The sequence below is a fragment of the Pleurodeles waltl genome, chromosome 6, assembly GCF_031143425.1.
Source record: "Pleurodeles waltl isolate 20211129_DDA chromosome 6, aPleWal1.hap1.20221129, whole genome shotgun sequence".
NCBI classification, from domain to species: domain Eukaryota; kingdom Metazoa; phylum Chordata; class Amphibia; order Caudata; family Salamandridae; genus Pleurodeles; species Pleurodeles waltl.
Genome location: NC_090445.1, coordinates 428,617,201 through 428,630,622, shown reverse-complemented (window position 1 = coordinate 428,630,622; position 13,422 = coordinate 428,617,201). Strand labels below are relative to the sequence as shown.

Below are 13,422 nucleotides of genomic sequence, written 5' to 3'. Positions count from 1 at the left end.
TATCACTCCCCATCTGATAGAACTACACTGGCTCCCCATCATAAAAGGATAACCTTCAAGCTCCTCACCCACGCACACAAGGCGCTCCACAACACTGGTCCAGACCCCATCCTGCCAACTCTGCTCAACCAACCTTGCTTTCGCCACCATCCCCTGCATTGGAAGAACGACCACCGGAGGCGGACCCTTCTCCCACCTCGCTGCCAAGACCTGAAACACCCTTCCTCTGCCCCTACGACAGACTGAAGACCTGCTGACCTTCAGGAAACGCCTCAAAACCTGGCTATTTGAGCAGTAGCAGCACCCCCTCTCCCCTCAGCGCCTTGAGACCCTTACAGGTGGGTAGTGCGCTCTACAAATACATTGATTGATTGATTGATTGATTGATTTTACTTTCTGTATTCTCAACTCCCTTGCCCTCAGTAGTCCCTCATAGCCAAAAGGCGGTGTTGGGAAAAGTGTACTGCAGATAAACCTTGTTACATCATCAAGGTCAAAAACTGTGTAATGTCACTTCTACTACCCCTAGTATGTTGCTCGATTGAGTCAATGGGTGGCTACCATAACCAGTAGAGCCTAGAAGGGGTACAGTACTGACAGCATTTTGAGGATTGGTGCACAGACAGGCGCTAGGAGCCCCTTAACAGAAACCCTTCCCTTCAGTGCCTGAGCATGTATTCTATTGTTTGGTCAATGCTATACAACTCCTCGTGTAGGATGGAGCATGTAACCATATCTGGGCAAGTTGAAGAAGGCCCTGCTGTCCCACCTACTTTTGGGCATTTCCCTGGACTACCACGAAATCCAAGAGCTATTGAGAAACATGGTTATATAGAGAAACAACATTAAGGGCCTCATTACGACCCTGGCGGCCAGGGGTACACTGGCGGTAACACCGCCAACATGCTGGCGGTATACCGCCAGTGTATTATGACCATGGCGCATTAGCCACGGCCATACGGCTGGCCCCTCCACTTGACTGCCAGGCTTCCGCCAGGCGGTCATAATCCAGAGGGCAGCACTGCTGGGGATTATGAGTCCCCAACCGCCAGCCTGTCCATGGCGGTAAAACCACCATGGAAAGGCTGGCGGTAAGGGGGACTCGGGTGCCCCTGGGGAACCCTGCACTGCCCATGCACTTAGCATGGGCAGTGCAGGGGCCCCCAGGCACGGCCCCATTACGCATTTCACTGCCCGAATTTCGGGCAGTGAAATGAGCAACGGGTGCTGCTGCACCCGCTGCACATCAACTTTGCCACCGGCTCTATTATGAGCCGGTTGCAATGTTGATGTGACGTTTCCGTCCCTGGCCCTGTGGAAATGTCAAAATGGGGAGCCACAAATACCACCAGCACTGGCGGTATAGTAGCGCCCGCTGCTTCGACGGTCTTTTTGAAAGACCGCCGAAGTCAGAATGAGGGCCTAAGAATGGTAAGACTATTATTACCTACATATAAAACATCCTTCTCGCTATTTTGGTCATTGATATTGCCACTACAATATTTTGGCACATTGATAATTCCCACATAATATTCTGATATCCAGCCAGCAGTGATCCTGTCAATTCAGGTGGCAGGAAGATATAATTTCTGGAAACAGCAGTCTTCTCTGTTCAGGAGACTGAGGTCTGCTCTGTTCAGGAAACAGTGGTCTTCTTTGTTCAAGAGACAGCGGTCTTCTCTGTTCAGGACAAATTGGTCTTCTTGGTTCAAGAGACAGCGGTCCTCTCTGTTAAAAAAAATAGTGATCTCTGTTCAGGCGACAGCAGTCTTCTGTGTTCAAGAGACAGTGATCTTCTCTGTTTAGGACACAGCGGTCTTCTCTGTTCAGGAGACAGCCGTCTTCTCTGTTCAGGAGACAGCGGACTTCTCTGTTCGGGGGACAGTGGTCTTTTCAGTTCTGGAGACAGCAGTATTGTTAGTGAAGAGGGCAGTGTTTTTGTCAGTGTCAGTGAGGTTGCTGATGCATATTGCTGGGTTGTAATCAGGACTCATTTATCGCAAAAGGCATTTTAACATTTTATTTTCAAGACCAACAGAGTTGAGTCAATAAGAGATGAAAATATGGTCTAATAACATATATTGCATGCCTGTGCATAGATAACTGACCCGGAGACATTCAGTATATTCGCAGCCGGGAGAGCGCACAGAACAAAAGCACTTTGGAGAGAGAGCACAATTGCAGAAAGGTGAACAGCGACTTCCCCTGCTTGTCAAAACATCCCCCAAAATATTGCCTAAATCCAGAAAACATTGGCCAAGATTTACTAATGCTTTGCACCAGGTCTGTAGCACTTTTTTGACGCACACCCAGCAACAACTGTTCGGGTGGGATTTATTATCCAACACAAATCAGGGTTTGTGTTGGATAGTATCCCAAAGTAACACAAAAATGTGCTATACACTGCTTTGCGCTACTTTGCATCAAGTGGGCATTCCGTGAGTGGAACACTGGCTTTCCCATGCAACCACCCATGGTTTTTGATGCAAATCGCTAAATAGCAACAGTGCTAGACAGGGATTTGCTCCAAAATATTATGCTTCCTCGAGGCAGGCGTGGCAAGCAGAAATGTTTTCACTTCTTGTTTTTTCAACTTTGCATGTCTGCTACATTGTACAACACACCAACAACATGGGAAAAAACGTAAACCATAGTTTTTGTACGAAAAGAGACCTGTTCCAGTCTCAAACAAAAGCTTTATAGAACGCAAACACACTTGCACTATGGCACAAGGATGTGTGTGTTGGCACATGGCTGCCAAAAGTGCAACAGCCCTGGAGAAAGAAAATATCCACCATATTTTCCTATATATGGCTCATTTTGTCTCTCCCTTTGACGCAAGACAGCGCAGCATCTTTGGTGCAGTGTTGCTTTGCATCAAAAACTTGTAAATCCCCAGATTTACTGTGGGTGGCTGCCTTAGAGGGCCCATGTGCCACCCATGAAACCTCCCTTTGATGCAAAATAATGCAAGCAGTGCATACCACAAATTTACGTTACTTTGGAAAACTAGCCAACGCAAATCCTGATTTATGTTGTATAGTAAAGTCAGTCCTAACACTTTGCGCCAGGTTTGCTTCACGAAGGTGAAACAAACCTGGTGCAAAGCATTAGTAAATCTGGGCTGTGGACCATAGTGTAGAAGTTAAAATGTAGTGCCTGGACTAATTACCAACATTCAGTAACCAATGGGTAAAGCGTTAAGGTACTCAAAGACCAGTCACAGAGACAGCAGGTGCAGAAATATGGAGGCAGCAGGGTCCTGCGATAGTGAAACAGAAGAGAGCAGCAGGTGCTCAGTGTGGAGCAAGTTGCAGCATGGTGTTAGCCAGGTCTAGCTTTATAGCAAGGGTGCAGTGAGCAAAGCGTTGCAGGTAGCTGGGCCGTGCTGTACACAATGGATGCAGCAAGCACAAGTCATTGGGGCTACTTGGGCTCAGTTCTTTAACAAGGGGGTAGTAAGCACAATTGTTGGGTGTAGCTGAGCCCTGCTCTTCACCAAAGGTACACAAAGCACAAGTGTTGAATGTAGCTGGACTCCCTCTTGCTAAGGGTGCTGCGAGCATAAACATTGGTGTAGCTAGGCCCCGCTCTACACCATGAGTGAACAAACATGAGCGGTGGGTGTAGCTGGGCCCTGCTCTTCAGCAAAGGTGCAGCACGCTCAAGCTTAAATTTACTGGTCCCTGCTCTACAACAAGGGTGCAGCAATGCACTGCCTTGCGTTACTTTGTACCAAGGGGTGTTCAGGGGTGGTACTTGGGTGTTCCCATGCAACCACCCATGGGTTTTGACACAACTCCCTAGCTACAAAGAATTACAGACAGGGATTTGTGCCAAAGTCCTGCTCCTCCTCAAGGCAGGGAAACAAGGAGATTTATTTTCATTTCTACTTGTTCCCCACTTTGCAAGTGTGCTGCATTGTACAGCACAGACACAAAGGGGGAAATGCCTAAAAGCATAGTTTTTGTACTGGAAGTGACACCTTTGAGCACTAAACCTATATTTCCCATTATGCAGACACCTTTGCACTTTGGGGCATGGGTGTCTACGTTGGTGCAGGCAGCCAAAAGTGCACCAGCGCAGGCAGAGAGCAGAACAGCATCACGTCTTAGTAGACATGGCTCTGTTCTGCTCTCTCCTGTTCACGCAATGCAGCAACTTTACTTGCTGCCCAACATTGCGCAGCTTCTATGTAAATCTGGGCTCAGGGGTCGAGTGGACTGGAAACTTTGAGGTTTATTCTGCACTGCACTACTCTGCATTTTATTAATAGCCATTTGGGATAGAGGCAGAATGCAGTAGATTAAGAACAACTGCAGAAATTTCCGTGCTGTAGGAAAAGAGGGACAGGTTGAGAGAGAAAGTTAGGGAGAGGCTCTGGTGGTGGTGGGAGAGGGTATATAAGACTGAGGGTGAAGGGATAAATGGGAAGTACCTGTGAAAGCTGGTATCTGGACAAGGAAAATTATCATAGCCATAGACTCACTGTGAGAGGCCGTGGGAAAGAGGGTTACAAAAGCGAGAGAATAAATAAAGTCAGGCAGAGAAATGACGTCTAACACACGAAAGCATAGTGCATGGGTGAGAAAGCGAAGTCTAGAAAGGTTCAGGGAGGTCTATATCATAGGAAAATGCAAAGAGACCAAAAGATGGGATAGAGACTTAGAACTAAGAGGGACATAGAATAATCAATATCTGATACATTGAACATAAAGGCATAGAGCTCTAGAGCACAGAGGGACATGGAGTCCCGACACAAATAGTGACACAAAAGAAAGTGAAGCATGGAGACACAGGACTGGCTCTAGTGCTGGTGACGCCCAGTCTAGCCCCCTCCAATCTGTAAACCCCCCCCAACAGCTCCTCGCTACCACCCGTAAAAAGGCCCCTCATCTGTCCATAGACCCTCTCGCATACATTTCATTTGTTTTAAAGCGCTAATAAAGGCTTAATCCACATCAGCCATCCACATAAAAGAAAGATCTGTTCTTTGCAGCAGGCATATTAACCCTCTGTGCTACTTTACGGTGAGTCAAAACTGCCACTGGGCAAAAATATGATCTCTCCCTCTAGCAAGAACAATAATCACAAGTGTTAAGTGGACATTTTAATTGCTGCCTAAACGCTGGAGCACGTTATTTTGTAGCAGGTGTTTTTATAGCCAAAGTTCAATTGTAAGTTATTGCTAAAGACAGCGCCCCCCACTGAGGTCAGTGCCCCCTCCAGGCCTGCGCCCACTGCAGCCGAACCAGTCGCACTGCCCTACAGCCAGCCCTAAGGAGACATCGACTACAGAAACAAAGCAACCTAAATCTCAGAGAGGAAAAAACAACTTACAACTTTAAAGGGGAGAAACATACAATGCAAATGGAGAGAGGCACGAACTTAGATCATAGAAGAACAACTTAGAACAAAGACATGGCATACACCTACTGCACAGGAGAAAAACAGTCCTAAAATACAGAGTGCAAAACAGAGCTAAATAGTAACAGAAAAAAAATTCTGGAGCCCAGAGGGAGGAACACAGCTAGGATACTGAGGAAGCAGTGCAATATCAACTGAGAGAAAGCCATGGACAGGACACTGAGTTTCAAGATTAAATGCATTTGAGTCAGTTCTGAAACACACAAGGGTATTTTCCTAGTACCGTGACTTCTGCCTCCATGACACAGGAAGCTGTTTTCCTGCTACCGTGCGTGACTCCGGAGCCTGTTCACCAGAAGGAACACTAGTCAAATGTTGGGCCTGCCTAGTTCTGAAGCAAACTGGCTCATTAATGGTGCGCCTGCCCCGAAGAGCCATGCTGTAAAAGCTGTCCAAGAAGCACCTAAATAGAATGGACGAGAGGCCTGGAACACATGGAAAGTGCAGGGGTGAAGCGAATAACACCCAGCGAAGGATGGACCCAGAATACCAGAATACAAAGAGCGCAGGCGCTGAAGACACGTGTGAGCTGAAGAGATGATGAGTGCCAGGAACTCGTCCACTCCCCGGCTGCTGGCCACTCTCCAGGAGAGGTGAGCGGAGTTTGTCAGGTAGAATGAACCATGAAGCGAGAGGCTGCTTACAAACCCAAGGCAGGCAGTTCAAGTAACAGAACTGCCAGTAATTACTGCATGGTACAGAGAGCGCCCCCTATGGCCTTAGTAATAAATGCAGTGTGGGTGAGCACCCCCCATCTCTCCAGGAAGACACTGCACAGTCCACGGACCCTGCCACATTCATCTGCAGTGACCAGCACCTCAGAAGACTTGAGTGACCCCACCCCTCCCCGCCCCCTGGATATCCAGGGTGGACAAACAATAGTCTGTGTACACCCTGCCCTCCAGCAGGGGGCACTGGGTCTGTGCAGGTGGAGGAGAGTCTGCAGGGCAGCACGGCTCGGGCTCTGCGGGGGATGGTGGGGGCGCCCGCCAGGGTCTCAAAGTGCCCAGTCTCTTGGGAGTGATTGGCATATGCACCTCTTTGACATTTAAAAGCTCCACCGCGGCATTGTACAGGGTGACACGTGAGTTTGTGTGGAAATATGCAGGTGTGAGGAATTGTGTTCCTATCAATGAATTAATTTGTGAAAATATACATATGCTTGTTGGAATGTGTCTTTTGATCAATTTGTGAATGGGTGTGAAAATACATACGTGGATGCCTGTGTGCAGGTGTACACATGGGAGAACACAATACGTCTATAAAGGTAAACATGCCTGCAGTCAGGGGAAGAGCCGATTTACATGTCTGACACTGTACAGTTGTGTGTGGGGCTTAATGTTTTTCATTAGGAATGCACATGCCAGGAATGGAAATTGTGTGTGCGCGAGAACAGCGCCGCCCAGCATGGATCTGTGTTTAAAAATGCGTGTTTTTGTACCGGCGTCTCTATTTGGGAAGGCGTGACTCGGTAATGTTAATATGTAAGAGAAGTGTGACTTTCCTCCAAGTGTTACAACTGCATTATTGGAAGGTGAGACATACTTCCCTGAATGTATACATCTCACTATCTGTGTGTACGCACCTAACTATATCTACCAGCTAAGGAAGTACGCAGGATGCAGATCTGTGAATGTGCATCCCTGTGGAAGGCACATGTTCAATGCCGACCATGTGATTGTGCTTATGTCTTAGCATGTTAGTCTATGTTGCATTGTGTGCTCCTGTGGTGAAACCTACACGTGGGTCTGTCAATGTGAGCGCTTGTATGCTGATAAATGTATGTGACGGGGTGTCCATTTTAGGTGTTGAACGCCCTGATCCGCGCCTCATTTTCAGTTACTTCATTGTTATGTAAGTGAGCTCAATTTAGTGTCAGTGTATTCACATTATCTATAGAAGGATATCTAGAATTCAGGCATAGTTTGGACCTTTTGGGACCAGCATTACACACCGCTGTCAAAGCGTTCACGTGTAAATGTGTGCACCAGCTTCACGATGTACATGTAGGCATTTTACTGCAAGTTTGTGTGCATTGTGCACATCTGATTACGAGGCAGTGTCTAAATATGACCGTTTGCACTTCTGTACCAGAGCATTGTGCATGCAGTCAAGTACATACTGAGGTGAGCCTTGTGCAAAATGTGCTTGTAACAGAATGCATGTATGAATACTTGCAAAGAGTTGCTATTGCATTATTGTGCCAATTCACAGATGCATGCACATCACCACTAAAGCAAGTATACATCAGCGCTGCACTGCATTGTTCCGCATGTGCACTGGCCATAGTGTGGACCCTGATTGTAAATCAATACACTTGTGCCTCTTGTCAAATGTGCGTTGATTCTGAGGCTGCATCATCATGACTGCGGATCTTTGCCAGTGTGCATCAGTGGAAGGGTGTACTTGAGTGTGCATCAGTGGAAGGGTGTGCTTGAGTGTGCTTCCTTACACGTGTGCATCAGTGGAAGGGTGTGCTTGAGTGTGCTTCCTTACACGTGTGCATCAGTGGAAGGGTTTGCTTGAGTGTGCTTCCTTACAAGTGTGCATCAGTGGAAGGGTGTGCTTGAGTGTGCTTCCTTACAAGTGTGCATCAGTGGAAGGGTGTGCTTGAGTGTGCTTCCTTACAAGTGCGCATCAGTGGAAGGATGTGCTTGAGTGTGCTTCCTTACAAGTGCGCATCAGTGGAAGGGTGTGCTTGAGTGTGCTTCCTTACAAGTGCGCATCAGTGGAAGGGTGTTATTGAGTGTGCTTCCTTACAAGTGCGCATCATGGAAGGGTGTGCTTGAGTGTGCTTCCTCACAAGTGCGCATCAGTGGAAGGGTGTGCTTGAGTGTGCTTCCTTACAAGTGCACATCAGTGGAAGGGTGTGCTTGAGCGTGCTTACTCACAAGTGGACATCAGTGGAAGGGTGTGCTTGAGTGTGCTTCCTTACAAATGTACATCAGCGGAAGGGTGTGCTTGAGCGTGCTTCCTTACAAGTGAGCATCAGCGGAAGGGTGTGCTTGAGTGTGCGTCCTTACAAGTGTGCATCAGCGGAAGGGTGTGCTTGAGTGTGCTTCCTTACAAGTGAGCATCAGTGGAAGGGTGTGCTTGAGTGTGCGTCCTTACAAGTGTGCATCAGCAGAAGGGTGTGCTTGAGTGTGCTTCCTTACAAGTGTGCATCAGTGGAAGGGTGTGCTTCAGTGTGCTTCCTTACGTGTGTGCTTTACTAGTAGAATTTGCATCATTACAAGTGCCGGTCATTGGGAGTGTGCATCATCACGTCATTGAGAGCGTATATCATTACTAGTATGCACCACTGTGGCTTGCATCCAAATTGTGTATTAGAGTGAATGTGCCTCTTTTCAAGGGGGTGTTTAGATCATACATGTGCGCTTCTGTGTGGGCTGCATCAAAGCATGCATTCGTGAGTGTGTGCCTCATTACCAAGATGCCTCAAGGTGGGATGCATCCTGAGTGCGGTTCGGTGCAAATGTACATCATTACAACCTTACATTAGCTTGAGTGTGCAGAATTACATGTGTACATCAGCGTGCGCTTGCCTCAGTAAGAGTCTGCTTCATTGGAAGTTTGCCTTGGTGTGCATGCCAATGCCATGGTACATGTCACCCTCTATGTGCCAACTGCTGATAAAGCCCCTCTTCCTTTATCGATGCCCTGAGCAGGACCAGTATACGCCTTGGGAGGATCTAAAGTCTAGAATACGTAAAACCTCGCTGGCAGAAGATTCCGAGCATAAGTGTCACTTGGGAGCATTGAGGACTCTCTACACCCCACCTCGGATAAGGGGTCACAGAGTTTAAATGATGACTGACTGCAGGAGTCGGAAGCAAAGCATGATGTCCAGAGGAATGGGGGGCTTGAGCTGGTTCCCGTCAAGTCGCAGGTACCGCAAGCGGGGGATCTTCTCGGGCTCAGAGGAGAAGACTTCGAAGGACACCATATAAGGGCAGATCTCTGTGCCGTTGACCTCTGGAAAGGAAAACAGAGAATTACACATTGTTGCTGGTGAAGGTGGCAGTCAGCGGGTAAGAGTAGAGGGAACATTTCAGCAGAGAGAGACCCCATACTGTCTTGAAGGCCCATCTCACTAATTTTCATTGCTTGCTCTTTCAAAGCAAGGAGTATGGACGTTTAATAGTTTCCTGACTGCTCAAGTCAACACTAACGGGACATTATTACTGCCCCCTATAACAGCCAGCTTCCTCAACTCAATCCTTTTCACAAACATGCCAGACAATACTGGTAGCACTAATTCCTCCCAAGCAGTGATCTATCAAGCCCTCTGCAATAGTGATTAATCATGGTCAGGATTAAAACCTAGAACTTCAAAGTTACCACCTGTATATTCGCAGTAAGCAGACATACTGGCTTATTCAACCCTGAGCTCTCACTGGGCACAGCTACCAATCCCTCATCGTGTATGTGAAGACCACGTAAGACGACCAGTAAACAAGTGGGTCACTGCTCTCCAGTATTCCTAAGGATGATGTAGCAGACAGATAGACATCTATATTATACTAAGATAATCCCCCCCCTGCAGAAAACCCATCTGAATTAATAGTTTTACAAATCCGAAAATGCCTCGGGGTGAGGATTTCAATAGGCTCCAAATTCACAATTAAAAGTCCATTTATTCACAGCTGAATTGTGTCTGCAATTGCAGACATAGAAGAAATATCTTCCTTTGAAATCAGAGTGCATCATTATTATTGGATTTTCTTCATTATATTATGAACAAAAGAACACTCTCTTTAGAGACAGAATACCTGTTATTTTCCAAGAACAGCAAACAAGAAACTGTCGAAGCCAGGCTTAATCACAAAGACATTGATGGCTTAGAACCCCAACTTTCACTGAATGCCAAGTCACTTGGATTCCCCCTCAAAAACATATTGCAAAAAACAAAGACAGCTGGTAGGAACCAGCTCGGTCGCCTAAAGAAAGTGAAACTGTATTTTCCAGAAAGTGACTTCAAAACTGCTCTTCGAGCCTTTAAACCCGTGCATCTGGATAGTGGTCACAGTCTGGTCCATGGCCTTTCAGACTTCACACTGGCACCGCTTAGTGACATCCTTCATCTTGAAGTCTCTGCCAGGTGCTCTTGGCGGGATCCACTTGCTAAATACGGAGAGCTGAAACACAACTGGTGGGTAGACACACACCCGCCTTCTTTATACCACCCGGTGTATGTGGAGGAAGGGTGCTATCTGACTCACCTCAGATCTGCTTATGGGCATGGAAGTAAAGTGGATACCTATGCCACCATGGGATATGGGCACAAAGCTGTGTGATTGGGTCAAAGACACCCTGCCAGGTCCATATCCACTTCCCTTCAATCTGCAGCAGTATGGCACTTCCCTTCCCTCTGCCCCAGCTCACACAAAACTGGTCATTGGATGTAGGCAGCTGGGAATGGACACCAGACGCACAGCATCTTTCTCCTCGAGATGCATCTATCCCAGAGTGGCACGTAGCCTTTAATCGTCCTTCTTCTGCAGTTTCTTCAAGAAACAGTTGAACCAACAGAACATAAGTTGTCAAGAAAAGTGGCTCCAGTTCGAGTCACCACAGAGAGTGTTTGACATTTGTGTAAATTCGGTCTGTGGTTTCTAACAAACCTTTGAGCAAAGGTGATTTGAGAGCCTGCTCGTGAAAATGATTTTCTTTAACCCCCCCTCCAAAAAATTGAATACCGTAAAGACTGACCCTAAGTGGAGAAGTGTGGCACAATGGTTAGAGCGTCAGACCCTGATGCAGAGATCTGGCCTGGGACCAGGGTTCAATTCCCGCCTCGGTGGGTCTTGGACTCAATTCCCTTGGACCAGATAATTCTCGCCTCGGTGCCTAATCTAATTAATGGGTCCCACTCTGTAACTTTGGGCAATAGCTTGCTTAATCTCCACAATGACCCTGACAGTGCTTGGATGTCTGGCTTCACCCTGGGGGTGCCCAGGAGTGGGCTCCTCACAGGGAGAAGCCAGGAGGGGGTTCCACAGCGGTATGCATACAGCACCTTGAGACCCTAACAGGTGAGTAGTGCACTATACAAGTGTGAAGTTTACAGTTTAAATTAGTATCAAATGGCTGTTTTAGAAGCATGCTGCGTTTGCAGAAGTGGAGAGGGGAAGGAAGGGCTTGAGGTTTGGCATCTGCTCTCTGTAGTCTTCAGCTAACAGTGGACGCCTAATTGCACTGCATGTTTTTGTTCTGTTTATAATTTAGGAGGAGAGTGCTGATAGAACAAAGAACCTGATTACATTTGACAGCATGGTCTGATTATTCAAAGGGACTGCCAGGAGTTCAGAAGCAAGAGCATTTGACATGAGCAGCAAATCAAATACTAATTATCTAGGTTTTCCCATCAGTTGGCATCTGATATTCACAGAAGTAATGTCATTTTATCTAGGTTATTGAAAATAATTCTTGGATATTACAATATTTTGCATTTTCTGCAGAAGCTATAGGTATTTGTGCCTTAAAATAGCTAAATATTCATGTGTAATGTTTTCCAGTTATAGGTATACTATAATCAGGGACACTTAAATTATGCAGTTGTGCAGCCACAGTGCTTTTTGCATTATTATGGATTTGCCACATAGCCCATCATGTGATGCATATTCTGCAGATTTCAACAAAAATATTTTTGGTTTGTAGTTCAAATGGCTCAGAAGTTACAAAAACCTCAGCGCATGTTGTGGCAAATCAATCAATCAATCAATCAGGGATTTGTAAAGCGCGGCTCACCCGTGAGGGTCTCAAGGCGCTGGGGGAGGTACGTAGGGTGCTGAGGATCAGTCGAAGACCCAGGTCTTGAAGTCCTTCCTGAACTGTGACAGGGTTGGGGATTGCCTGAGGTGGATGGGGAGGGTGTTCCAGGTCTTGGCGGCGAGGTGGGAGAAGGATCTTCCTCCGGTTGTGGTTTTCCGGATGCGGGGGACGTTAGCGAGGGCCTGGTCGGTGGAGTGGTGTTGTCTGGCAGGAGTGTAGAAGGAGAGTCTGTGGTTGAGCTAGGCTGGTCCGGGGTCGTGTAGGGCCTTGTAGACATGGGTCAGGAGCTTGAAGGTGATTCTGTTGTCGATAGGCAGCCAGTGTAGGTATCTTAGAAGGGCGGAGGTGTGGCTGTGTCATGGGGTGTTCCTGATGAGACGGGTGGAGGCGTTCTGGATGCGTTGTAGTCTTTTATGGATCTTGGTGGTGGTTCCGCCATAGAGTGCATTGCCGTAGTCGAGGCGGCTGCTGGCAAGGGCCTGGGAGACTGTCCTTCTGGCTTCGGTGGGGATCCACTTGTAGATTTTTTGAAGCATGCACAGGGTGTGGATGCAACCCAATGAGACTACGCTCATCTGTCAGTGCATTTAGAGCGATGAGTCTAAGATGACGCCGAGGTTGCGGGCATTGTTGGCGGGGGTGTTTCCTAGGGCGGTGGGCCACCAGGACTCGTTCCAGGTGGAGGGTGTGGATCTGAGGATGAGGACTTCTGTTTTGTCCGGATTTAGTTTGAGGCAACTATCTTTCATCCAGGCGGCGACTGCTTTCATTCCTTCGTGGAAATTGTTCTTGGGGGTGGTCGGGTTGTTGGTGAGGGAGACTATCAGTTGGATGTCGTCGGCATAGGAGACGATATTGAGTGCGTGGCTTCTGACGATAGCGCCAGTGGGATCATGTAGAGGTTGAAGAGGGTGGGACTCAGCGAGGATCCTTGGGGGACGCCGCAGCTGATCTTGGTGGCTTCTGAGAGAAAAGGGGGGGAGCAGGACCTTCTGTGTTCTGCCGGTGGCACAGTGAAGACATCAGCTGTGGTCTGTTCATATGGGCTGAGGGGGCCATACCCTTCACCTTTTTCCCGGCAAGGAGAGTGTCTGTCAAGCTGAACAAAGGTCAGCCTGGCAGGCACTCCACTTGTTCAGGTCAGGCAGCCAGGAGTAATACATGGGCTGAATGTGCAGACTCCTGGCTACCTAAGCCAAACTTTGCCAGGCTGAGCATGTC

At 47.7% G+C, this 13,422-nt stretch overlaps 1 protein-coding gene across 2 annotated transcripts in view; it reads right to left on the bottom strand.

Moving 5' to 3' along the window:
- Nucleotides 1–2,006: 2,006 nt before the first annotated feature.
- Nucleotides 2,007–13,422, bottom strand: part of PRELP (proline and arginine rich end leucine rich repeat protein) — a 78,100-nt gene continuing 66,684 nt past the window's right edge. For both annotated transcript variants that reach the window (XM_069238442.1, XM_069238443.1), the window contains exon 3: nucleotides 2,007–9,402. In XM_069238442.1, coding sequence (XP_069094543.1) covers nucleotides 9,230–9,402 — 173 coding nt within the window. In that variant the 3' untranslated portion in view covers nucleotides 2,007–9,229. The remainder of the gene's footprint in view (nucleotides 9,403–13,422) is intronic.